This window comes from Ranitomeya variabilis, chromosome 1, assembly GCF_051348905.1.
Source record: "Ranitomeya variabilis isolate aRanVar5 chromosome 1, aRanVar5.hap1, whole genome shotgun sequence".
In the NCBI taxonomy this organism is placed as follows: domain Eukaryota; kingdom Metazoa; phylum Chordata; class Amphibia; order Anura; family Dendrobatidae; genus Ranitomeya; species Ranitomeya variabilis.
The window spans coordinates 185680981-185708190 of NC_135232.1; the positions used below are offsets into that span (position 1 = coordinate 185680981).

The 27210-nt window shown below is 40.9% G+C and overlaps 1 protein-coding gene across 6 annotated transcripts in view; it reads left to right on the plus strand.

The window, feature by feature from the left end:
- Positions 1-27210, plus strand: part of CSNK1G3 (casein kinase 1 gamma 3) — a 150210-nt gene that overhangs the window by 73368 nt on the left and 49632 nt on the right. For all 6 annotated transcript variants that reach the window (XM_077291070.1, XM_077291097.1, XM_077291107.1 and 3 more), the window contains one exon: positions 26935-27083. In XM_077291070.1, the coding sequence (XP_077147185.1) occupies positions 26935-27083 (149 nt within the window). The remainder of the gene's footprint in view (positions 1-26934; positions 27084-27210) is intronic.

Consider the following 27210-nt stretch of genomic DNA (forward strand, 5'->3'; position numbering starts at 1 on the left):
GAGCAAGGCTGTGCCCACTAGATGGCCTCACCCCTCTTTCCATACACTTGTATAGAGCCAGGCTGCGCCCACTAGATGGCCTCGTCCCCCTCTCCATACACTTGTATAGAGCCAGGCTGCGCCCACTAGATGGCCTCGTCCCCCTCTCCATACACTTTTGTATAGAGCGAGGCTGTGCCCACTATATGGCATTGTCCCCCTCTCCATACACTTGTATAGAGCGAGGCTGCGCCCACTACATGGCCTCGTCCCCCTCTCCATACACTTGTATAGAGCGAGGCTGCGCCCACTAGACAGGCTCTACCCCGGGAGTATGCATATCACATCTATCACTACCGTTCCCGGTTCAGAAACTATCAAATCCTCTTAGCACACTGTGCGTGCGCTGGGGGGAGATTTTGAAGTCTGCAAATTCTTCATTTTAGACCAGACAACCCCTTTTAGAGGATTTTCTCACAAATGATGGGTAAGAAATGTCTGATCTCTGCGTGCCTCAATGTTGGGACCTCCACTGATTAATCAAATGGGAAGCTGAGCCCTCATTACTTCCTGGCATTGTATGACATGGCGTTACTTACTCAGCGCGCCGCATCCTCATTCTTGGTCTATGGAACTGGTTGAGACCGCAGAATACGGCAGTTGGCTGTCACTGTCAGTCAATCGATAAGTAGCAGTCATTTCTAAAAAGTGTTTCATTCACTCCTGACTAGAGTTGAGCGAATTTGTTCGCAATTGGTCGCCGAATCTGAATGTGCCAAATCTTCATGTCATATTCGGCACCGTGGCTCAGTAGTTAGCACTGCAGCCTTGCAACACTGGGGTCCTGGGTTCAAATCTCACCAAGGACAACATCTGCAAGGAGTTTGTATGTTCTCCCCGTGTTTGCGTGGGTTTCCTCCGGGTTCTCTCCTTTCCTCCCACATTCCAAAGACATACTGTTGGGGAATTTAGATTTTGAGCCCCATTGGGGACAGTAATGATAATGTGTGCAAAACTGTAAAGCGCTGCGGAATATGCTAGCGCTATATAAAAATAAAGATTATTATATTTGGACCCTATTCTTACCAAATGTATGTTTGATGTTCTGATCCGAACATATTCGGTATTTTTCTACTCCCATTGACTAATGATGTTCGGCTGTGTTCAAGGAATATTACAACAAAACCAGTATTCGCTGCCGATCGTATTCGGAACTGAATCCGAACAAATTTGCTCAACTCTACTCTTGACCAGGGAAGCGGGACCACCCATTCTAGTGATTAGTAGGGCCCCAACAATCAGATATTTATCATCAAAATGATAAATATTTGGAGAGAAATAAATACTAAACCATTTTTTCCTTCTTATCCCTTGGTCTGACTGTCCTTCCAGTCTTTGCTGCAACCACTTGTAAACAATCGGTGGCCTTAGTGGTCATGGGCAGCACTGCTGAGGACATGGCTGCCATCGGGGTGATACCAGTGATTTGTGATTGCTGAGGCTACTGGGGGCAGCAGTCCAAAACTATACATGAAAACATGGAGCATTGCCAGTCTTGATAAAATTTCACCCCACCCCCCTTATGAGAACAGCCCCTTATAACCTCAGATCTTCCGTTCCACCATAGTTTAAGCATACTTGTCATCTTATGAAGGAAGACCTCCTCACTGGTATCCCTACTTGCAATGCAATTTAGATAATATACACAACATTGAATCACTTTAGATTTTCCCTTTTTATATGTGAATTGTGTATTTTGGGGTTATTGGTAACTGTACTTTGTCAGATTACTGGCTGGGATATGGTATAAGATACTGGCTTCGTTCTAGATTGGAGTTACTGCTTAATTTTGATCTTTGTACAAGTAGAGCTGAACATGTGGCAGTGCTTCAATGTAAATTGCTGGCTTGGCTATATAATGCACGGTTTTACCAGTGTGTCTTAAATGACACGTGGCGTGATGAAGTGTTGTGGACCAGTAAAGTGCGGAGTGTCCGGGTTAGTAGGATCAGTGCGAAAACTTCAGTGGGGATTTCCAGGAATTGAAATGTTTTTCAAGTGGTAGCAATGTGGGGAATCAAAATGTCTGCAATTTACCGTGATTACAAGTTGAGCTGGATTGGACTACTCTTTTCTTGTTTCCTTCAACACTTTTTAAGTTCTAAAGTACTCATCTCTGAACGCTGAGGAAACTGATCCCTGGTGGAGATGTCTGTCACCACGTGGCTCAGTATGTCAGGCCTCTCTGCTACAAGCCACAGCTCATTGGTCGAGTTTCCCTAGCATCGGCGGGCTCAGACTCTTCAACAGCATGGCTAATGCCACCCTCCTAGCTCTCCACCCCACATCCTGGCTCCATAACAGGTGGGCGCAAATGTTGTACCCCCGAGGCCCCGTAACCTTGGTGCTTGAGTGGTTATGGCTATTGCCAGGATGGATAGATATGTATGTATGTATGTATGTATGTACGTACGTACGTACATACATACATACATACATACATACATACATACATACATATATATGTGTATGTATGTATCTATATACACATACATATATATGTATGTGTGTGTATATGTGTGTGTGTGTATATGTATGTGTGTGTGTATGTGTATATATATATATATATATGTATATATATATATATATATATATATATATATATATATATATATATATATATATATATATATATATATATATATATATATATATATATATATATATATATATTTTATTATATACTTTATTATATACGCACCCACATGCGTTGTTGCTTTTCGGATGCGATTTAACTTATACCCTCAGGTACATTATCAAGATATTGCACAGCATATCCACTTTACTGACAAGGACAGAAAGCCAGTAGCACTAAAAATATCTTTACAGGAAGATGCAGACTAGGAAATATATATTCCACCTCCTCCCATTACTGCGGCTGCCTCTCGTATTGTCAGTTCATGTAAGTGGGGAAGAGGTTTTCCAGGACGCCTCTGACGTTTGTTCGGGATTTAGCATTGATGACAGATGAGTATTGTCGCCTTTCCTTTGTTGATGGGCGCGGTTATACACATGGCAGATATTATGACATATACCAGCTTTTGCACTGAGGCGTACGTTGTGGGTGAGGTCTGCAGCCATCCTATTGTCATCTCAGGACAGGATTACAGTCATGCCTAATGCCTCTATTATAAAGCTGGAGCAGACGCCACGGTCACCTGCGGACAGTAGGTGGCGCTCACAGCTTGGCTCTTCTTCTTTTGTTTACTATTACTATCCAATCAGAATGGTAGATTCTTCACTATCCTCCTTACTCCTATGATGGCGTCTTTCTCCGTTTCTGCCTTTATATGCCATGATCCTGGCTGCTTGTGTTCTCTTCTGTCATACTCACCTTTTCCCCTGAGGGTCTCGGAAGATCGAGCTTTCCACAAGCATTTTCATTTTTTCTCCCTACAAGAAGTACATTACTGTTGTATCAACAGGCAGCTACTGAAACATTTCATTCCCAGGAGTACATGCAAAAATAACAAGATGTCTGGCGCGTACAACTAGCAGCCTATCGACATTCCGCATTTGAGAGTAGCATGTGAGGGGTTAAACAACCAAGGTTGTAATTCTGATCCTCGATTATACTGAAGTATCAGCTATATTATAATGCTGGCAGACCCTGTGCTGGCCCTATTACATTAACCTCATATTGCCAACGTTGTAAATGTGTGACTCTGTGCCAGTCTTTATTTCGGTGAAGTTGGACATTTTGGTTCTCATTCACTTTTGTTCGACTTCAAGAACGATTAGTCATCACCCTCGTTAAATTTTTGTACTGAAGCCTCTGGCAATACACAGTGGAAATTCTGCACCAAGTTGAGCATTTTTTTTTTTTTTAATAGAAAACAGCAAATCGTTGGAGTAATCTGCATAAGACGTAGACCACTCGATAATTTGGATTTGGTCTTTACATAATTTAAAGTTAAAAATTGAACTCTACCCTTCCATTGAGCAGTCGTAGGTTTGTGCTAGAATGTGAACCTCCTTTTTAAGGCTTCAGACCAAATAAATCTGTCTATGGTTCACACCTCTGCTGGTGAACCAACTGTAGTTTTTCAGCTTTTGGCAAGCACTTTATAAGAAGTAAAACATTTTGTCCAGTTTGCACAAATTCCAATTTTCTAAGGCTCACTTTATGCCAAAAACGGTTGTTTTTACTTTCCGGACTTTAGCATTTTGAGAGAAGAAAAATAGTAGGTAATCCTCAGAAATATCTGCAATAATTAAGGATTGATTGTGGATTTTGGCTTCCCACTTGAACACACAACCTTTGACCATTTCACAAAGCAAGTTTAATGTTTGTGTCCGCTTACCCTAAGATCATTTTCTGAATTGTGGATAAGGTTTGGTACTTTTTATTTTTGTGGCAAATCTAGAGAGAGAACCTGCAGCGCTTCCTCCTCCAAGGCTGAATGTTGCAGAAGAATCAGGCCAGTCCTTAGCATATTCACTTCTAAATAAAAATTTACCGAAAACCTGCTCAACATGGCATTATTAAGGTCAGATGTCAAAAGACGAGAGTAAGGGCAAACCTATGATAAAACCAGAGTCGGAGCCCATTTTGGTGGAGTCGGTGTCATGGAATTTGAGGAGCTGGAGTCGGAGGTTTGGCTTACCGACTCCACAGCCCTGGATTAAACTCGAATCGATGCTTATTTGAGGCCTTTCTACGTGGGGCGTTGCAAACCACATAGGTGTAAGCAATCCTTAATACGATGAGCTGATTTTTAGGCCAACAAAAGATGTGATCAGATGACAAATAAGCTTTGTTTTGTCTGATCACTACATTGTTCACGTGACGCAAGAATCCAAAGCATGTTAGACTGTCGTCTGTTATACGCATGTTCTGTGTACAGGAGACCTGATTTATTGTGGGGGCAAATATCGGTACAGCATGTCCGATTTTTGGCTGATGATATTGTCTCTTGGAGAGGAGACTGTCGAGTAGCGGCTGTCTCATGGAGAACACAGGAGCGCTGAACCTTGATTCTCCTGTGTATGGGAGAGCCGGCCATGGGGACTGCCAGCCGACCACCATCTAATGTGTATGGCGGACCTACGGCACTATTGGGCATGTTTATGGTGGGGGTCGAGAGAGCACTTTTTCTAACCACTACTTTCATGGATCTGGCGAGCTTCCTTATCCCACGTTCTGTTAAACAATAACTTCTCCAGTCTCCACATTCACATTACAGTATTTATGTGGGGATTCTGCATTTTCTTTTTTTCTGCATAGAATCTAAGGAAATTTGCATGGAAATGATCAGTAATGTAGAAAGGTGCAAATAGTTGTTTTCATTGTGTCAACCGGAGCTTCACAAGGACATCAGTGTAGGTGCCACAATCCTCTGACTGCAGTATTGTTACCGCTTCCTTTTACATATAGTACAGCTGGAACCAGCAGCTCTTTATTTCTACCGCGTATTACCGCCCATGTAGCAATAGAAAGTGAGACCACGGTCAATATGATCACCATCTCAGACTGTGGGAAATTCTCTAAGAAAACTTCTCTGGATCGTTACACTGCCCTGATCCCAGTCCTTTGTCACAATAAGTATTTTGGGGATTTTTTGATGTTGCAGCATTTCTGCACCAATTAAGTAAGGTAGGATGCTTGCATTTTTTTTTCTTTTTAAATATGCAGCGTAAAAACAAAAACAAACTTCTACGGAACGTAGACTAAATAATAAAATGGTTAGGTGCAGATTGGTATATTTGTATGAGTATCTAATAAGGCAACTGATCATTTATTGCTAAAAAAGAAAAAAACAAAAACCCAAACATAAAAATAGAAAAATATATGTACCCTTCAGGTCCAGAAATATTTGGACAGTGGCCGAGTCTTTGTGATTTGGGCATTACATACCACTATTTTTAATTTAAAATGAAACAACTGAGTGGCAACTGAAGTGCAGACTTTCAGGTTTAATTTAAGGGGTTCAACAGAAATATCCTGTGAAACATTTAGGAATTGCAACCATTTGCCTTCAAAGCCTCCTAATTTTTGGGGTTCAAAAGTAATTGGACAAATTAACTTTACCATAAAATGTCCATTTTTAATAAGTTGTAGAGAATCCTTTGGAGGCAATGACTTCCTGAAGTCTGGAAGACATGGACATCATCAAGTGCTGGGTTTCCTGCTTTGTGATGTCTGCCAGGCCTTTACTGCAGATAACTTCAGTTGTTGTTTGTGTGTCTTTCTGCCTTAACAGCGTTTCTTTTTCTGGCGACAGGTTCCCTTTTAGTAGTGTTATTAACCCACTTGTCGTCCACACTTGGCCATACGCTGCTGGGAGAAAATGAACTTTACTCTCCCCGCAGCGTTCTGGTTTCAGTCACAAGGGCGCGCCAGTTCAATCACCGGTCTGTATATCGGCAGCTATTACCGCTCCCCTGGCCCTGACAGACAGCTGACCCTAATGCAAAGCAAGTGTCTGTCAGGGCAGGAAGTGCGGATACAGCCGCCACTCTATACACAGAGTAGTGACTGGACCATCACCGCCCCCGTGACTGAACCGGAAGGGGTTGTCTGGTCTAAAACGAGAAGTCTAGAGTGACTTTGTGACTGCAGATTTGTGAATCCGCCCGCACATGTACTGTGTGCTGCAAGAATTTGTCAGTTTTCCCCTGGGACTGACGATCAAGTACGCAATATGCATAGTCCCGGGCAGAACCGGTCTACTGGGCGCCACCTCCCTCATGTTGATCCAAAGATGACAACTCCTATTAAGGTGGTCTGGTTAACCTTTTTTAATAAATACTTTACTTCTGAAGTGCTGATCTCCTGCCTTTTAATCAGGAAAGATTTGCAGATCACACCCTCGTGGCGCACAGACTAAAAGGAGACTGAGTAGTGCAGATGTGTATTGTGGGCGCACGTCGTAGGGCTTGAAGGAACCAAGTTCATCTGCTCTGGAGTTCCTCCTTCCATCTCAGAATAGAATGAGCAGGAATCCTCCCGGCTTATACACAAGTCATCTATTCACGGTATAAGTACAGTGCTGAAATACATGAAAGGCCACAGGATTCTCTTCTTTGTCACAGTCATGTTGCTGAACTGGTTTCTAATGTTTAATGTTTTTTATCTTTAACTTTGTTCTGCATAAGAAAGACCTGACATGCTGAGAGTATAAAATGCTGGGCAACAACGCTTTTATCAGGCTGCAATAAAATAGTTTAATGGTCTAGCGAATCGCCACAAGTAAAGTTGCTAGGGACCTGTGTGGGATTGTAAAGGATTCTGGAAATGTTGGCATGGAGGGCGTTCTCTTTTTGGATTGGTACTGTAATGAAACGTTCTACAACTTAAGTGATCTTTTTGAAGGACTCAAAATTTTTAGTAAATGTGATGAAATTTTAAAAAATCAAAGCCGTGCGAATTCTTTCTGCTCACAGTCCGACTTTGTGGAAGACCACTTTGGTCCATGATGAGAGATGGAGATATATCTATTTTAAAATGGGAAGAAAAGTTAAATGTTTTTGCAGAACAAATTGATTTTCGAGAGAAGCGAAATTGATTGCAGCCTCGTTCCCCCTGAAGATGCCACTAATGGTGAAACTTAATGGGGAGGCAGCTGGTTATATGGTATAAATAGCAAGGAGTTGTATCTGTCCTAACAGGCAGCGAGTGGTGGTCCATGGCCACATAGTGAAGCAGATATAAGAATGAATCTATAGGATTGAGAGTTATAGCAGCGCAAAATCAATTTAAAGGAGGGGATATCAGATCAGTAATTCCACACTAACGAATCCTAAACATACTGTTGAGAAAAAGATTAACAATAATGTATTAAATTAATTGAGAATTTCCACTAACATCACACTAAAAAGTGCATATAATTAAATTAGATACATCTAGCAGTTGTGGATCTTGAATCCCAGATTTTGGTGTACAAAAACATCTATAGATCCATAAAATGATCGGGCCCAACACACAGGCTCTCCATGCACGTGCTGTGACAGGGACACGGCCGGCGAGACATGCAGCTGATCGGCGCTCCAGGTATCCGGGTTCCCTCTGCAGCTTATTCGGCAAGTGCTATAGCTTGCTGAATAAGTGGGGAGCCGAAGAAATTTGCTCATCTCTACCAGTGACTTGTCTCCTACAGGAAACTCAAGGAACCAAGATTTAGGACAATAAATTAGAAGTTATGCTGAATCTTTCCCCACAAAACAATATATCTACCTTCCTGCTCTATAACATGACGCCTGCAGAATCTACTGCATTTTCATTGTGACAGGTTCCCATAGAATTGGCACGGTGGGTGCAGTATTTGCCGTTTTGAAGGACGTCCTGGCACTAGTGATCCTATTACCACTAGAGAACTAGAGGTGGTCTTCCTGGATGGCTCGGCTCCTGATTAATCACCTTTGTGTAGTGTTGGAAGTGACTGTAACAGATCTGCTGTTTCCTGCTGCCGAGCATTTCAGACATGGTTAACTAAAAGGGAGCGTTGTTTCTACATTTTGACTTGCTTAAATTACAGGACTTGCATGTGGTGTCTCAATAACATATGCCATGGCTCAAGCATTTGAACTATTTGGCCCATTGCCATCTTTATACCAAACTACCTTTCTATTTTCCCCTAAACTCTTTTGCTCTTATTTTCCTTCTTTCTATGTTTTGCTCCAAGGAACAAACATTCTCATTTTCTGTTTTTCAGACTTCTGCCGTACAGGCGAGAACAGCAGCTGTTCTGTGCCGTCATCTTTCTCTGGTTTACGGTTATCAGTCTTTTACTAATTTGCAAAGGGTGGTCTTAACTCCTGCTATCACATTTGTACATATGATGTCTGCTGTGGTTTTTATGGGATATTACAGTGAGGGCTGAAAAGGTGTGATGAAATGATCCTTGTATACGCTCATGGTACAGCTGCTAGCCAGCATAAGTACATGTGGGGGTTGCCTGGTAGCTAGGGAATCCCCACATGTACTTATGCTGGCTAGTAGCTGTAAATCATTCAGCTGCGGCGATGAAAACTAAATCTCCGAGCACTAACAAATACTCTGAGGACCCCCGAGCGTGCTCGGGAAATCTCGCGTAACGAGTACACTCGCTCATCACTAGCTAGGTTTCCAAAAAGGGAGACTATTTCTCGTCCACAGTAGATCCCTGATTTGGGAAGTAATCACATTTTATTGGACAAACCTCCCAATGATAACAGGATTTCTTTAAAGCTAAAATAACTCAATGCTCTGTTCCAAATTTTTATGCACAATTGTTTTCAAACATTTTATAGGTAATAAAGAACTGAGACTAATCATTTTGTTGAATTTTGTGCATTAACCAATTCACGACCAGAGGTATTTTTGGTTTTGCGTTTTTGTGTTTTACCCTCTTTCTTCCCAGAGCCATAACTTTTTTTATTTTTCCGTCAATATGGCCGTGTGAGGGTTTGGTTTTTGCAGGACGAGTTGTACTTTTGAACGACGCCATTGGTTTTAACATATCGTGTCCTGGAAAACAGGGAAAAATATTCCAAGATGAAATTGATCAAATTGCGAAAAAAAGTGCAATCCCACAGTTGTTTTTGTTTTGCTTTTCTACTGTGTTCACTAAATGTTAACTGTCCTGCAATTATGATTCTACAGGTCATTACGAATTCATAGACACCAAACATGTCTAGGTTCTTTTTTTTTTTTATCTAAGTGGTGAGACAAAAGAAATACCAAACTCTGTTTAAAAAAAAAAAAAAAAATTGTGCCATTTTCCTATACCTGTAGCATCTCCATTTTTTTGTGATCTCTGGTTGGGTGAGGGCTTGTGTCTTGCGCGCCAAGCTCACATTTTTAATGATACCATTTTGGTGCAGATACGATCCGTTATTGCATTTTAATGCAGTGTCGCGGCAACAAAAAACCCCCATAATTCTGGCTTTCAAAACAGCTGACGTGATGGGAAAGATGTGGGCTCACAGCTGGAGCCCACATCAAAGGCAGGGAGTCCGACGTGGGCGTAATATTATGCCCAACGTCGGAAAAAGGGCTAAGAGGTCACATTTACTGAAATCGAAAGATTTTTCAATCAAATACATCTTAACAGGCCAAATTATGTTATCGTAGTACCCCTCTTTGATATCGTCATAATTCCTGCATCCACTGAACTTGAGTTTTTGGATAGTCTGCTTGATTTTTTTTTTTTTTTTTTTTGCATCTCCTGGCAGAAAATGCAGGTGCAGATTTGCCGAGGATTTTATGCAGATTTTGTGCATTTTTGTTGCGGAATTGATGCGGATTTTCTGAATTTTTTACCCCTGCGGATTTCTATCATGGAAGGGGTCAGAAACGCTGCAGTTCCGCACAAAAGTAGCATGCTACTTCTTTTGATCCGCAGCGTTTTTCATGCAGATTTTTCCGCACCATTAGCACAGCATTTTTTTTTTTTTTAGCCATTGATTTACATTGTACTGTAAATCACTTTGCCGAACTGCAGCGTTTATGTGCAGAAAAATCCGCTGCGGATCCGCACTAATTCCGCATCGTGTGCACACAGCCTTAAGGTTCTCAATAGGATTGAGGGGAGGATGGAGGCCACACAATTAGTTTCTCTCCTTTTATGCTCATAGCAGCTGAAGCATGAAGATCCATTTCACACCTTTAGCCTACTGGCTCTCCCCATGGTTGTGGCCAAAAAATGACTGTCCTCTACTTGCTGATCATGGTGATCCACTAACTGTCCACTACAACATCCATCTGGACCATCCAGGGTTGCACGGCACTCACCAGTAAACAAGACTGTTTTTTAAAATTAGTCTTCATGTTTGTCTGGGCCCACTGTAACTGTTTCAAGTTGTGAGCACTGTTTTGTGGTGGCCAAATAGTAACATAGTTAGTAAGTAAGGCCGAAAAAAGACATTTGTCCATCCAGTTCAGCCCATATTCCATCATAATAAATCCCCAGATCTACGTCCTTCTACAGAACCTAATTGTATGATACAATATTGTTCTGCTCCAGGAAGACATCCAGGCCTCTCTTGAACCCCTTGACTGAGTTTGCCATCACCACCTCCTCAGGCAAGCAATTCCAGATTCTCACTGCCCTAACAGTAAAGAATCCTCTTCTATGTTGGTGGAAAAACCTTCTCTCCTCCAGACGCAAAGAATGCCCCCTTGTGCCCGTCACCTTCCTTGGTATAAACAGATCCTCAGCGAGATATTTGTATTGTCCCCTTATATACTTATACATGGTTATTAGATCGCCCCTCAGTCGTCTTTTTTCTAGACTAAATAATCCTAATTTCGCTAATCTATCTGGGTATTGTAGTTCTCCCATCCCCTTTATTAATTTTGTTGCCCTCCTTTGTACTCTCTCTAGTTCCATTATATCCTTCCTGAGCACCGGTGCCCAAAACTGGACACAGTACTCCATGTGCGGTCTAACTAGGGATTTGTACAGAGGCAGTATAATGCTCTCATCATGTGTATCCAGACCTCTATCCTGTTTGCCTTGGCAGCTGCTGCCTGGCACTGGCTGCTCCAGGTAAGTTTATCATTAACTAGGATCCCCAAGTCCTTCTCCCTGTAAGATTTACCCAGTGGTTTCCCGTTCAGTGTGTAATGGTGATATTGATTCCTTCTTCCCATGTGTATAACCTTACATTTATCATTGTTAAACCTCATCTGCCACCTTTCAGCCCAAGTTTCCAACTTATCCAGATCCATCTGTAGCAGAATACTATCTTCTCTTGTATTAACTGCTTTACATAGTTTTGTATCATCTGCAAATATCAATATTTTACTGTGTAAACCTTCTACCAGATCATTAATGAATATGTTGAAGAGAACAGGTCCCAATACCGACCCCTGCGGTACCCCACTGGTCACATTGACCCAGTTAGAGACTATACCATTTATAACCACCCTCTGCTTTCTATCACTAAGCCAGTTACTAACCCATTTACACACATTTTCCCCCAGACCAAGCATTCTCATTTTGTGTACCAACCTCCTGTGCGGCACGGTATCAAACGCTTTGGAAAAATCGAGATATACCACGTCCAATGACTCACCGTGGTCTAGCCTATAGCTTACCTCTTCATAAAAACTGATTAGATTGGTTTGACAGGAGCGATTTCTCATAAACCCATGCTGATATGGAGTTAAACAGTTATTCTCATTGAGATAATCCAGAATAACATCCTTCAGAAACCCTTCAAATATTTTACTAACAGTAGAGGTTAGACTTACTGGCCTATAATTTCCAGGTTCACTTTTAGAGCCCTTTTTGAATATTGGCACCACATTTGCTATGCGCCAGTCCTGCGGAACAGACCCCGTCGCTATAGAGTCCCTAAAAATAAGAAATAATGGTTTATCTATTACATTACTTAGTTCTCTTAGTACTCGTGGGTGTATGCCATCCGGACCCGGAGATTTATCTATTTTAATCTTATTTAGCCGGTTTCGCACCTCTTCCTGGGTTAGATTGGTGACCCTTAATATAGGGTTTTCATTGTTTCTTGGGATTTCACCTAGCATTTCATTTTCCACCGTGAATACCGTGGAGAAGAAGGTGTTTAATATGTTAGCCTTTTCCTCGTCATCTACAACCATTCTTTCCTCACTATTTTTTAAGGGGCCTACATTTTCAGTTTTTATTCTTTTACTATTGATATAGTTGAAGAACAGTTTGGGATTAGTTTTACTCTCCTTAGCAATGTGCTTCTCTTTTTCCTTTTTGGCAGCGTTAGTTAGTTTTTTAGATAAAGTATTTTTCTCCCTATAGTTTTTTAGAGCTTCAATGGTGCCATCCTGCTTTAGTAGTGCAAATGCTTTCTTTTTACTGTTAATTGCCTGTCTTACTTCTTTGTTTAGCCACATTGGGTTTTTCCTATTTCTAGTCCTTTTATTCCCACAAGGTATAAACCGCTTACAGTGCCTATTTAGGATGTTCTTAAACATTTTCCATTTATTATCTGTATTCTTATTTCTGAGGATATTGTCCCAGTATACCAGATTAAGGGCATCTCTAATTTTGTCAAACTTTGCCTTCCTAAAGTTCAGTGTTTTTGTGACTCCCTGACAAGTCCCCCTAGTGAAAGACAGATGAAACTGTACAATATTGTGGTCGCTATTTCCTAGATGCCCGACCACCTGCAGATTTGTTATTCTGTCAGGTCTATTAGATAGTATTAGGTCTAAAAGTGCTGCTCCTCTGGTTGGATTCTGCACCAATTGTGAAAGATAATTTTTCTTGGATATTAGCAGAAACCTGTTGCCTTTATGGGTTTCACAGGTTTCTGTTTCCCAGTTAATATCCGGGTAGTTAAAGTCCCCCATAAGCAGGACCTCATTATGGGTTGCAGCTTCATCTATCTGCTTTAGAAGTAGACTTTCCATGATTTCTGTTATATTTGGGGGTTTGTAACAGACCCCAATGAGGATTTTGTTACCATTTTTCCCTCCATGAATTTCGACCCATATGGACTCGACATCCTCATTCCCTTCGCTAATATCCTCCCTTAATTAAAGTGGACTTTAGACAAGACTTTACATAGAGACAAACCCCTCCTCCTCTCCGATTTTTACGATCCTTTCTAAACAGACACTAACCCTGTAAGTTAACTGCCCAGTCATAGCTTTCATCTAACCATGTCTCGGTTATTCCCACTATGTCAAAGTTACCTGTAGATATTTCTGCTTCTAGTTCTTCCATCTTGTTTGTCAGGCTTCTGGCGTTTGCGAGCATGCAGTTTAGAGGATTTTGTTTTGTTCCAATCTCCTCGCTGTGGATTGTTTTAGAAATGTTCTTACCTCCCTTCTGAGTATGTTTTCCTGGGTCTTCTTTGTTCGAGTCTAATGTTTTATGCACAGCTGCAAGACTGTGGAGGATCCTACATATTGTTGTTCAGAGACCAGCCGTTTCAAATACCTGTTTGCTGCTTTGTAATGGTATTTTAGCAGCTGCTCTACTGATCCAGTGAATTTGTCAGAAACCTTTCTCGTTATGCCTTTATCTGCACGAATCCGTGTGTGCTCTGTAACAGCCACACGTGTCTTAACCGAATGATGATCATGGTTAAGTTTTTGTGAAATATCTTATATATTCATACTTTTTCCAAGGCATTGCACAATTTGATGCTTTTTAGCAGCAACAGATCCTTTTTTTTCCCATTCTGCTTGAATCATGTGGCCTGCAGCCTGCTTAATGATGTGGAATGTCATTGTTTCTTATTTTTCCGTTAATTGGCTCACCTGGCAAACTAATTATCACAAGTGTTTGAGATTCGTTTCAGTGATCCAAAGAGCCTGAGACCATCCATGAGCTTATTTGAAAAGCAATAATTACATATTTATGACACTTAAATCCAATTTATATAATTGGAAACTTGATGTAGACAGATTTTTATTTTTTACACTGTTAAGCAATAGGGAGCTTAAATAGATAATAGATGAGAATCCTGAAAAGTTACCGATAAAGCCCTATTCACACTGCAGCTATATTGCCTATTTGGCGTATGACGCGGGAAGGCTCCCCAAGCATCCTCTGAACAGGTATCGGTCAGGTCTGCATACTCTTTATTCAGTTACAGTAGGTGGCTCATCGTTGTAAGTAGACTGCAGTATTTTAATTAATTTAGAATGATCACGTGAGCCGCTGTCTAATATGCCACGATGTGTCTCCTGTGGCGTACGTTGGAGGCTTTCTGGGGTATTTCATGCTTTTTACTTTTTTGGGCGCTGCAGAAGCTGCATGAATGAATGGAACCTTTTGTGTGTGCACCACTCGGCTCCAGGTTGTCCAGCCCTAAACTAATGTTGTGAAGAAATTTAGTACATGAAAAATGTCACTATCCTACTCTATGGTGTGCTACCTGGTGTTATTTATTTTTTGAAGCATTTTCAGACTTTTAGATTCATTAATAATAATAATTTTTTTAAGCTGAAAAGCTAGTCATAGGTGTTTGCCCTCACTAGCCATCTCTGCCGACTGCCCTATACACTCACGACTTCTCACGCCAGCAGTTTTTTTTTTTTTCAATCGTGAGAAATCTGTAGCTTATTACCTGGAGGAGAAAAGGGTCGGGGGTCTAAGTTAAGACTCCCCAAACCTTCTCTCCCCATACGGATTATGGCAGGGACGATAACTGTGGGGCAGATGGAATTGGCAGTTCTTCCTTCCATATTCGATAGTAATATTTGCAGACTTGGATGATATAATTTTCCTTCACTGCTCCTATACTGATGTGATCCTGGTGCTTAAGCTCATCTCTGTTGACCGAGGTCTCATGATGTGTTGCATCGACACGCAATTGCTACAGTCTGTATCTGCAAAAAAGCCAAATATATATGGTGATGAACGACCATGCTCGGATAAGGTGTTATCTGAGCATGCTCGTGTGCTAACCGAGTGACGTTGCGATACAGCCATGGTGACTCATATATTTTTCATGCATGCCGAAGTCACTTGGTCAGCACACGAGCGTGCTCAGGCAACTCTTTATCCGAATATTTTTGCTCCTCCCTAAATACAATATTTTATATTGTAACAATGCACACATATATTTCAGAATTGTCCATGTGTTGTCTGGAATTGTATAAGCAGACTATGGACTCTTGCGCTGTGGACAGTTTTCCACTAATCAGGGTGTCGGGGAGATGATGGGATTGACAAATCTTTCAGATCGGTTATTCTTTGGTCCTAGTGCCACTGAAATAAGAGAAATCTTTACTGTTCCTGAATCTCTATTGAGGCTATGCTAAATCTTTTTTTTTTTTTTTTAATGTGTTGTCATGTGGTACTGATCTGTTCTGACCATGGCCTTAAATTCTCCAGGTCTAAAGTAGTAGTTTTACAGTTTCTATATAATTTTTTTTGAAGCAAATGTATTGGACATAACAATCAATCCATCGTAATTGTAGGTGAATGTTGTCCTATCCCGCCCTAGTAGTGCGGCTTTAAAAAGCTCTTCTCAGTAAATGGTACAGTCAGTCCTATCAGCAAGCATGAAACCTTTCTAATCTGTGCGCTCCAATGCCAAATTGTGTCTTGGGAATGGACAAGCAAATTGATTCTAGATGGAATTAGCGGTGATATTGTATGTATTGTATATAATGTGTATGAAGAAGGTCCAGCATTAGGTCTACCGCTCTTCCATTTCTGTAATATTACACCAGCACGCCGCCTCCTCTGTCGCACTAATCATATCGGTCAGATCACTTAAGATGCGTCTTGTTGTGACCAAGAAAAATCTTTTTCTAGTATTGATCTTTTGTTTGTCTCCTTTAATGTTGTCGGCATGTATCATGGAAAAGTGTCATCTGGTGAGGAATAAGAACACTTATAATAATTCCCCCGAGGGCGTCTGATCTCCTAATAAACAATGCTGTAAGGAAGCGATCAGCCTTTCCAAGAAGGTGTCAAATCTGGAAATGTGCTTTTTCATTACATTTGTTGAGGACGTTCAGTCACCGACCTCATTAAAAGTAAAAATATCATAGGACAAAAAATTAAAGTTACCGCTGGGAATAAATTAAACTCTAAGGATCATGTATTCGGATCAGTGCAGTTCCCTCATCTGGACTGGAAAACCAGTGGAATACTGTAGCAATGGAAAATCGTGCACTGCCTAGTTGTAAATCGTGTCAATTCTTGAGAATTTCCCCCATCATTATCTTCAATTCAATAACAAACCCAAAACTTCAAATACTTCTTTATATACACTGCTCAAAAAAAATTAAGGGAACACTAAAATCCCACATCCTACATCTCACTGAACGAAATATTCCAATTGCAAATCTTTATTCATTACTAGTGAAATGCACTGAGAACAATTTATATATATATTTGTCTAAGGGGTACTTCCATCTTTCTGTCGGCAACTTCCGTCACGGAAATCCCGCGTCGCTGATTGGTCTCGCCAGCTGCCTGTCATGGCTGCCGCGACCAATCAGCTACGGGCACAGTCCGATTAGTCCCTCCCTACTCCCCTGCAGTCAGTGCCCGGCGCCCGCTCCATACTCCCCTCCAGTCACCGCTTACAGGGTTAACGCCAGCGGTAACGGACCGCGTTATGCCGCGGGTAACGCACTGTTATCGCTGCTATTAGCCCTGTGTGTCCCCAACTTTTTACTATTGATGCTGCCTATGCAGCATCAATAGTAAAAAGATGTAATGTTAAAAATAATTTAAAAAAAAACAACAAAAAACCTGCTATTCTCACCCTCCGTAGTCCGCCGAGCCGCACGCGGCTGCCGCCATCTTCCGTTTCCAGAGATGCATTGCAAAATTACCCAGAAGACTTAGCGGTCTCGCGAGACTGCTAAGTCATGTGGGTAATGTCGCAATGCAACCTGGGAACGGAAGATGGCGGCAGCCACGCGCGCATCGCGAGATCTTCACTGGATCTCGGCGGGTGAGTATATAACTATTTTTTATTTTAATTTTTTTAAACAGGGATATGGTGCCCACACTGCTGTATACTACTTGGGCTGTGTTATATACTGCGTGGGCTGTACTATATACTACGTGGCCAGTGTTAGATACTATGTGGGCTGTGCTCTATATTACGTGGCCAGTGTTATATACTGCGTGGCTAATATATATATATATATATATATATATATATATATATATATATATATATATATATATATATATATATATATATATATATATATATATATATATATATACATACATACTTATATAGTGCATGGGCCGTGTTATATAGTGCGTGGGCTGTGTTATATAGTGCGTAGCCACTGCTATATATTGCGTGGCCTGTATTAACGCATCGGGTATTCTACAGTATGTATGTATGTATATAGCAGCCACATAGTACGTGGCCTGTGCTATATACTATTTGTCTGCTATATACTACATGGCTCCTATATACTACGTGGCCTGTGCTATATACTATGTGGCTGATACATACATACATACATACGTACATACATACATACATACATACATACATACATACATACATACATACATACATACATACATACTCTAGAATACCCGATGCGTTAGAATCGGGCCACCATCTAGTAAAACATAGAAATGATCAATGTAACTCAAAATTAATTGTCTTTGGAATGATACACAAAAGCAAAGTGGAAAATCAAATTACAGGCTGATTCAACTTCAGTGGAAATGTTTCAAGACATGGAAATGATGCTCAGTAGTGTGTGTGGCCTCCACGTGCCTGTATGACCTCCCTACAACGCCTGGGCATGGTGCTGATGAGGCGGTGGATGGTCTCCTGAGGGATCTCCTTCCAGACCTGGATTAAAGCATCAGTCAACTCCTGGACAGTCTGTGGTGCAATGTAAGAAAATTAAATCACTGCACTCATCTTAGTTCAAGTCAATTTTGCTGGGGTGAATATATTTATTGAGGTAAGGTAGAGTCAATAAGGCAAAAAAAGGCAAAAAAAATTATATATAACGTTTCGGCCACACCGTGGCCTTGTTCACAAATGATGCTGTAAAAATAGAAAAAACAGTGTATAAACATATCATATATACAGTGGTTAAATGTACAATATATACAAGATATACAAAGAGCTGTCCATAGAACTATGGACAAAACGGACAACATGTCAAGAACCCCCTATTGGTAGCCAAAGACAAATGTTTCTTCCACAGGTAAAAACGACCTATATTCCAGAGCAAAGACATACAAGCAAAGAATGGGTTTATAGAGGACAGTACACGCACATATATAACATCAGAGGAGGGGTATTGCGGTAAGTGAAGGCTGAGATGACGTACCCTTGGTGGTTTGTTCATATAGCGCCTTTATTATAGTGGGATGGTATACTCAAAGTTTAGAAGTGGCCCAGATTTCTCCTGTTTGGAGGCAATAGGAGAACATGATGTAGTAAAGAAACATATGGTCTCATATTGATGTGCATATCCAAGCGGTTATCCTATACAGGTGCATATAGACACATGTGGTGTGTGAAATTATTGTGGAGGTCTGTACAGGTGGAATAAAACACATGGAGCGGTATTTACCCAGATAGTGGAGAAAAAGGCCCTCACTTTAAATGGTGACTGTCCAGGACAGTATGTCTATAATTCTGAGACATCTGTTATACGATGGACTGGCTGAAAATATAGATAAACATATGTAGGGTGAGTATAGCACTAGAGTTGTTCATACGGCCACCTGTTAGGTATGTCAGGGGTATTTATACCTTAATCTTTACATGTACCATATAATACCGCAGGACCCGGACGTGGACAGTGGGAGCAAAAATTTCCACCCCGGATTAATTAATCAGTACGGGGTAGGCGTGCCTGTAAAGAGCCATGAATGGGATATATTATAAAGACGTATTATTATAGTACTGTAGTACTTATCTTGTAATGCGTCAGTATTCTCACTAAGATTGGTAGCACAGTGTGCGCGCAATCCGGGGTCGAGGAGTCCGTATGGCAGGTCCGATGGGAAGCGCCGACACAAGCTGTGTCCTGGCGGTGGGAGCGGCATTACCAAGTCAGGGGAAGCCCCGTTATAAATAGAGCGCTAATCGGTCCTTGGACCGGAACTCCGTGCAGACGCCGGCGCCTGCGCAGTACCCAGAGGCAGCGTGTGTTGCCGGCGCCTGCGCATTATGGAGAAGACCGGCGCATGCGCTGTGTAGAATTGGAGAGAGCGGAGCCGGCTAGTGTAATGGGTGGCCAGTATGCACGGTACTTGCGTAAAAGGGACGCAGTTAGCGTAGGTACTGTAAAAGCGATCCGGCTGGGATTGTCTGATTGTTGAAAATAGGTATCATGATATCGTGACTTACTGGGGCTCACTGTATAGCACGACAGTACATGGTGGGTACTAGATAGTGTGTCAAAGTTGTAGCTTACTTGGAGATACTGGACAGTTGACAGGCAGATTGAAAAAAAGGATATACATTTATCAATATACCACAATGCCCCTACTTCATGCTGGGGGGGAAATTCTATAATATCTAAAGCAAGACATACTAATAATATAGTAGGAGTCCAAACTGTAGCTGATTATTCGCAGTAATGGAGGCACCTTGAGTTGAATGGGTAAAAGGAAGACCATATAGTACCATACCAAATGAAATAAATATCATGTTAGTAGATGAAAGAATGAAATAAATAAACAAAGGAAGGAATGAAAGAAAAGAAGGAGAAATGAAAAAATGAAAAAAATAAAAAAATAAAGAATAAAGAATAAAAAATGAAGAATAAAAAATAAAATAAACAATGAAAAAATAAATGGGGTAAAAATGGGAAAAAAAAAAAAAAAAGGGGAAAAAAAAGGATAAAAGGGGGGGAAAAATAAAAATAAAAATAATAAAAATGATAATGAAAATATAAAAAAGTAAAATAAAAATAAAATAATAAAATAAAAAAAATAAAAAAATAAAATAAAAATAAAAATGAAAATGAAAATAATAAAAATAATAAAAATATAAATATAAATATAAATAATAAAAATAAAATAAATAAAAATAAAAATAAAAAAATAGTAAGAGTATACGTCTTACCATCCTGTAGAAGTGCGATATGGTTACCACCAGAGCAGTGGATTAGTTCGCCTAAGGAAAAATAAAAAACGTGTTAAGTTAGCCACTCAATTTCCCTGTTGAGTCCTCTCGGGTGAAGTGTATCTAGCGTGTAGATCCAGAATGTTTCTCTTTGTTTAAGCATCTGAATATGGTTACCCCCCCTCCTAGGACGAGGGACTTTCTCGATAACCTGGAAACGTAGTTGAGCCACTGTGTTGCGCTTCTTTGAAGTGGAGGGGTAGTGGCAGCCAGGTTTTACCACATCTTATAGTCGATTTGTGGCTTGAAATTCTATTCCTGATTGCTTGGGTGGTCTCACCCACATAGAGTAAGCCACAAGGGCACTTGATAATATATACCACAAAGTTCGATTCACACGTGTGATACTCTTTAATGGGAAAAGATTTTCCAGTGCGGGGATGTAGGACTTCATTGCCCTTTATTATATTTGAGCAACACATGCAATTAAGGCAAGGGAATGTACCAGTTCTTCTCTGGCCTGTGAGTGTCCTAGGTAGTGGTGTTCTGGATGTACCCAAATGGGTGCAATGTGGCATTGGTGGATTGAACGAGACTTGATGTTCCAGATGTGCTCGATTAGATTCAGGTCTGAGGAACGGGCGGGCCAGTCCATAACATCAATGTTTTTAGCATGCAGTAACTAGTGACACACTTCAGCCACATGAGGCCTAGAATTGTCATGCATCAGAATAAGCACAGTTCGCTTGTAAATGGTCTCACAATGAGTCTGAGGATCACATCCTGGTACCTAATGCAGTCAGGCTACCTCTGGCGAGCACATGGAGGGCTGTGCGTGGTCCTCCAAAGAAATGCTTCTCCATACCATTACTGACCCATTGCTAAACTGGTCATGCATTCTCCACAGCATCTCCAGACTCTCACGTCTGTCACATGTGCTCAGTGTGAACCTGCTCTGATCCGTAAAGATGACAGGGCACCAATGTCTAATCTGCCTATCTTTGTGTTCTCTGGCAAATGTCAGTTGCCCTGCACACCGTTGGGTTGTAAGCTCAACACCCACTTGTTGACTTAGGGCCTTCTTAACACCCTCATTGAGTAGGTTTCTGACAGTTTGAGCAGACACATGAATGTTAGTGGCCTGCTGTGGGTCATTTTACAGGGCTTTAGCACTGCTCCTGTTCCTCCTTGCGCAAAGGAAAAGGTAGCGGTCATACTGATGGATTGATTTCATCCTATGGCATCCTCCTCATCTCCTGGTGTACTGGCCTGTTTGCTGGTATATGATCCAAGCTCTGGGTACTGCTGACACACAGCTACCCTTCTTGCCGCAACTCACATTGATGTGCCATCCTGGGTGAGCTGCACGATTTGAGCAACTTAAGTGGGTTGTACTGTAGACACCGCCTCATGCTACTGTACCTCTAGGAGTGAGAGCAATTACCATGCAAAAGTGACCAAAACAGCCGAAAAGGATGAGAACAGGGAAATGGTCTGTGGTCACCACCTGCAGAAACACTCCTTTATAGGATTGTCTTTCTAATTGCCTATCCTTTCTACCTCGTCTGTTCCATTTGCACAGCAGCAGGAGAAATTGACTCAAAATCAGTGCTGCTTCATAACTGCAAAGACTGATTTGACAGAAGTGTGATTGACTTTTTTTGTGTGTGTTTACATACACAAATGTGTGGTGACCATGGAATTCTTGTTTTATATGGTCAGCGGGTTTCCACATAATTTTGCTACTGGTGATGTTTTCTGAATTGTTGCTGATTCTCCTCCTCCCCTACCCAGGCATCACACGTGCAGTTTTTGTTGAAGGATTTAATGCAATTTTATTTGTAGCCGGATTCTTGAATGCATACAAATGGGAGGGGACGGATCGAGGTTTCCCTTTTATGCTTTTCATGGTTAATGGATACCCTCCTAGCTTTGGCTCCAAGGCTTTGTACACCTTTTTGACAACCAATTATTTTATTGCTGTCACTGGTTACCTACATTTGGTATATTGGTGTGAGTTAGGGACAGACCAAGTGACATTCTGATCTGCATAGGAGATGTAGACAAAGGAAAAGAGAACCTAAATTTAAAGGGAACCTGTCACCTGAATTTGGCGGGACCAGTTTTGGGTCATATGGGCGGGGTTTTCGGGTGTTTGATTCACCCTTTCCTTACCCGCTGGCTGCATGCTTGCCGCAATATTGGATTGAAGTTCATTCCCTGTCCTCCGGAGTAGACACCCGCGTAAGGCAATCTTGCCTTGCGCTGGCGTGTACTCCGGAGGACAGAGAATTAACTTCAATCCAATATTGCGGCCAGCATGCAGCCAGCAGGTAAGGAAAGGGTGAATCAAACACCCGAAAACCCCGCCCATATGACCCAAAACTGGTCCCGCCAAATTCAGGTGACAGGTTCCCTTTAAGAAGTACTTTTAAAATCAAAGGTTTCTTTTTAATTTTATTTCTGCATTATTATATGAAGACCCCTATCGTCACAGAATATTAACATTTATAGTCTTCAAGGTTCAGCAGCTTTTCTTCGCTTTCCTTGCAAAGTTGCACCCTCTGTTACAGAAATGGCACTCCATTCTTTCTGTGCGTGTCCCAGCAGCCGGACCCCCTCTACCTACCATAACATTAGAATACAGAAAGCAAGAGATTGGTTTTTAGATTTTATAATACAGATATTAGAATGGTTAAGAAGGACTTTTTGATTTACCCTTGGGATCACAGTGATAAACCAATCTAAGCAGATTTGTTGACATCTGCTGAACCCAGCTGCACGGTTGGCTGCGCCGCTGCACTACTGCTCCTTTTAGGAAGAGATTTGTGTTTTTGGGACTGACAGGGTATTGGTATAATTTACTGCATGTATGTGGGCGAGGTTATACGGCTGTGCACACAAAGTATAAAAGTATTATTTGTGCTGTTCACCTTTTGGAAGAAGGTACTGTAGAATGTTATTTATTGCATTTTTTTATCCCTTCTTTTTAGACAATTTTTACACGCATTTGCCTACGCTGGTTTGGCTATTTACACCTTCTGGCTGATGAGATTGTTTGTTTTTTTGGAAAGAATCTGTCACCATGTTTTTGATGGCAGCCAAATGTAGGTGCAGAGACCCTGATTGTAACGATAAAAAGCTGCTCATCTGCTGCAGCTCTTCAGGAGTTCCTCATATATAATATTTGCGATTCATTAGACCTTGCTATCGCCACCCATGCCCTGCAGCTGTCACCAAACGCTGTGATTATATGGAGCTTCTCATTGAGAGTACTAGCAGAGCTGCACCATAGAATACAGTGATTTTATCAAAACTACAGCAAGAAACCCAGTATGTGACACATTGCTGATATTTGGGTCCTGGTGTTTCAATTTTAGGCTGTTGTCAGATTGGGAAGATTTTAACCTGGTGACTGATTCTCTCTTTAAATATTAACTTATTTTCAATTGAATGAGTTGTGAACTTGTGATATGTTTTTGGCTTCATAAATTCCTCAGGCCTGATTTTAATAATGCATTCCTGGCTACTCACTCCTTACAAAAGCAGTTCTATGGTAGTATTTGCTCCTTGTTAGCACCCTCCAGTTCCCTGGATTACCAACATTTATTATCAGTTTATCATCTATCAATGTGTAAAAAATAAATAAATAAATAAAAAAATACCACTGCAACAATTACCGTTTTTAAAGGCCTTAACAAAGCCAATGGGAGACTTGATCCACAGCCTGGTTGTTTTTTTGTGTGTATTTACAAAACACACACACACACACACACACACACACACACACACACACACACACACACACACACACACACACACACACACACACACACGTGGCCCGATTCTAACGCATCAGGTATTCTAGAATATTCTGACTGACAGAACGTGTTCAGTAAACGTGAGTGAATTATGTCGCACTGTGACTGACAGAACGTGTTCAGTAAACGTGACTGAACTATGTGGCGACCAATCAGCGACGCGGGATTTCCGTTACAGACAGACAGAATTATATATATATATATATATATATATATATATATATATATATATATATATATATATATATATATATATATATATATATATATATAATATATTATAATTTTTTTTGGTTTCTTTATAGGTTTGTTTTTGTCTTCTACAAAACAGAGAAAAGAAATGTTTGGGGAGCTATGAATGCTCATTGTACCATGAGTTTATCTGAAATTTAGCACATTTCATGTGTATGTATTTGTGTGTGATAATATTTTGGTGTTTTCTCTTCAAAAACCTAACCGAATAAAAAACTGTTCTCCAGCCTGACCAAAGACCATTTCCCGTCCATTGCTGACGGCTCGCATTGTATGAACACCAGGAGCCGTGCACCGCTCGTCTTGTACCGCTCCTATTGGATTGTGATTCTCCGCTCTATTAGGAAATATGTCATAGATAAATCCTTTTTTTGTCCATACTCCATATGCTTAATCCTTCCTAATCTGGTATATTAAACTGTATTCATGAATACATGGCTAAGCCGGTGCTGGATTTGTGTGTACGAGCAAAGATGGAATCTGAACAATTCCTGCAAACTGTGACTTTTGCTGTATCCGTGCGTGTCTTGCGGCAATGTGTACTTATTCTGTCACTAGAAATGATCTGGATGTTAGTAGCGGCCTCCTTTGGATCACTTCCTGCTGCCATTTGTACTTGTGTGATGGAGTGGAAAATGTGTATTGGAGGACACCACCCTCTTGTTTGCATTGTGTTTTCTCTATGTATTTTGTACGTGTCTTTTATAATATCTGAAGTGCACACAATGGTGAATAGTTACAGCAAATACATTGTTTTTTTTTTTTGCTTTGCCTTTTATTTTTTTGATCTACCGGTATTTTTTTATTTTTATTTTTTTAAGATCTTTTTTTGTTGCCACTTCACAGGAATCTTCGTACAAATGGGCGCAATGGTTTTTGGTTATTACAATACCCAGCTTTTAGAACTGTGACTTACCCCTGCACGCCCATCATGTAGTCAGGACACCTTTATACCCGCTGGAAGTAAACTATGAATTTTCCTATGAAGTGGCTGAAAGTTGAGATCTTGAAAGATGTGACAATTTGATTAAAAAAAAACAAAAGGGAAAATGTGCTTCCATTATTGAATTGCCCAGGTTAATCTACAAGGCACTTTCCGAAGGCCCCAATACACATCAGACTGAAGCAGCTGAGCCAGCAGCTGAATGTGTATGGGGGTCTCCTGACTCTCCCCTGACAGAGGATGTCGGGGAGCTAAGGATCTGCCCTGTTTGATTTCAGCTGCTGACCCTTTTCTCATGGGAGATGTGTCGCTGCCAAAGAAATCTATCAGTGTCTCCTTCATAGAATCAGCAACTTGCCTCCCCAGAGAGGAAGAGGACTAGAACTCTAGCGCCACCTATTGGAAGTAGCAATCCTAAAAGTCAATATTGACCCTTTAACGAGCCGTGCCATACAGCGTTGGATAAAAACCAAAACAGAATCTCCATTTGCAGACATTTTTTCGGGGTATTGCCCCTCGTCAGTGCAAAGTGTGAGATCCGATTTGGCTTAGTGAGAGGCATCTTACCGGGATCCAAGGGGTAACGTTTCTCCTTACAGAGAGTGACGCTGTCCTCAAGGAGAAGCGTTACCCCTTGGATTTCTTTCATGGAGTACACAGGAGCACTCTGCAGAGCGTTTCTTTTGTTGGTGTTGTTGGAAGATGGAGCGGTCTGATCGCCTGATGGCAATCTATCATGTCCACTAATCATCCATTAGGACAGATCCAGCAGCAATCCATTGACAAACCATATTGTACAGACACAACTTTTTTTTTTTTTTTTTTTGTCCAGCTATAAAAAAACAGTCAGCTGGATCTGTAATTAAACAATGAATTTTATGGAAATTGGATCCATTAAATAGCCACCAGTTTTCTTCCATTTGAAAAGGATCTGTTTTTTTTTTTTTTTGCTTACAGGGTCAGTTTCCAATGGAAGAAAACGTGACTATTTAACGGATCCATTTTCCATAGAATTCAATGCTAAGGTTTGTTTTTTTTGTTTGTTTTTTACCGGACAAAAGCCTGCATAATTTATTTTTATTTTTTTAGTCCATGCATTGCTGCTTCATCCATTCTAACAAATGATTACTGGACATGAGGTTATGTCCGCCTTTCCAGGTTTCGACTCTAGTGTCATTAATTTGTTTTTTGAAGCGTTGGACAATAAAGAGAAAATGACTTGCACACACTAGCCAGTTAGGACCATATTGGGGGTATTTAGACACACCGTAGCTTGGATTATGCACTGAATCCAGTTGTCTTCCGTGAAATTTCTAATACTGTAAAGCCATTAATTTAAGATTACTATGTATAGAAGAAATTAATTCTTCTGTTTTGTTGATTATGCGGTTGTATTAATATTTCTCTTTTCTCCTCCATTAGATGGTGTACCTCAGGTTTATTACTTTGGTCCTTGCGGTAAATATAACGCCATGGTGCTAGAACTACTGGGGCCAAGTTTGGAAGACTTATTTGACTTGTGTGACAGAACGTTCTCCCTGAAGACAGTCCTTATGATAGCCATACAGCTGGTAAGCTAGCTTTTCTCCCTTTTTACATTAGTGACTGTGTTGTTCATTGTCGATCAGTTTTTACAGTAAAGTTGCTGCTGTTTGCGGTATCATTAATGTCGCATCACATAACCATGCCTCCACAATT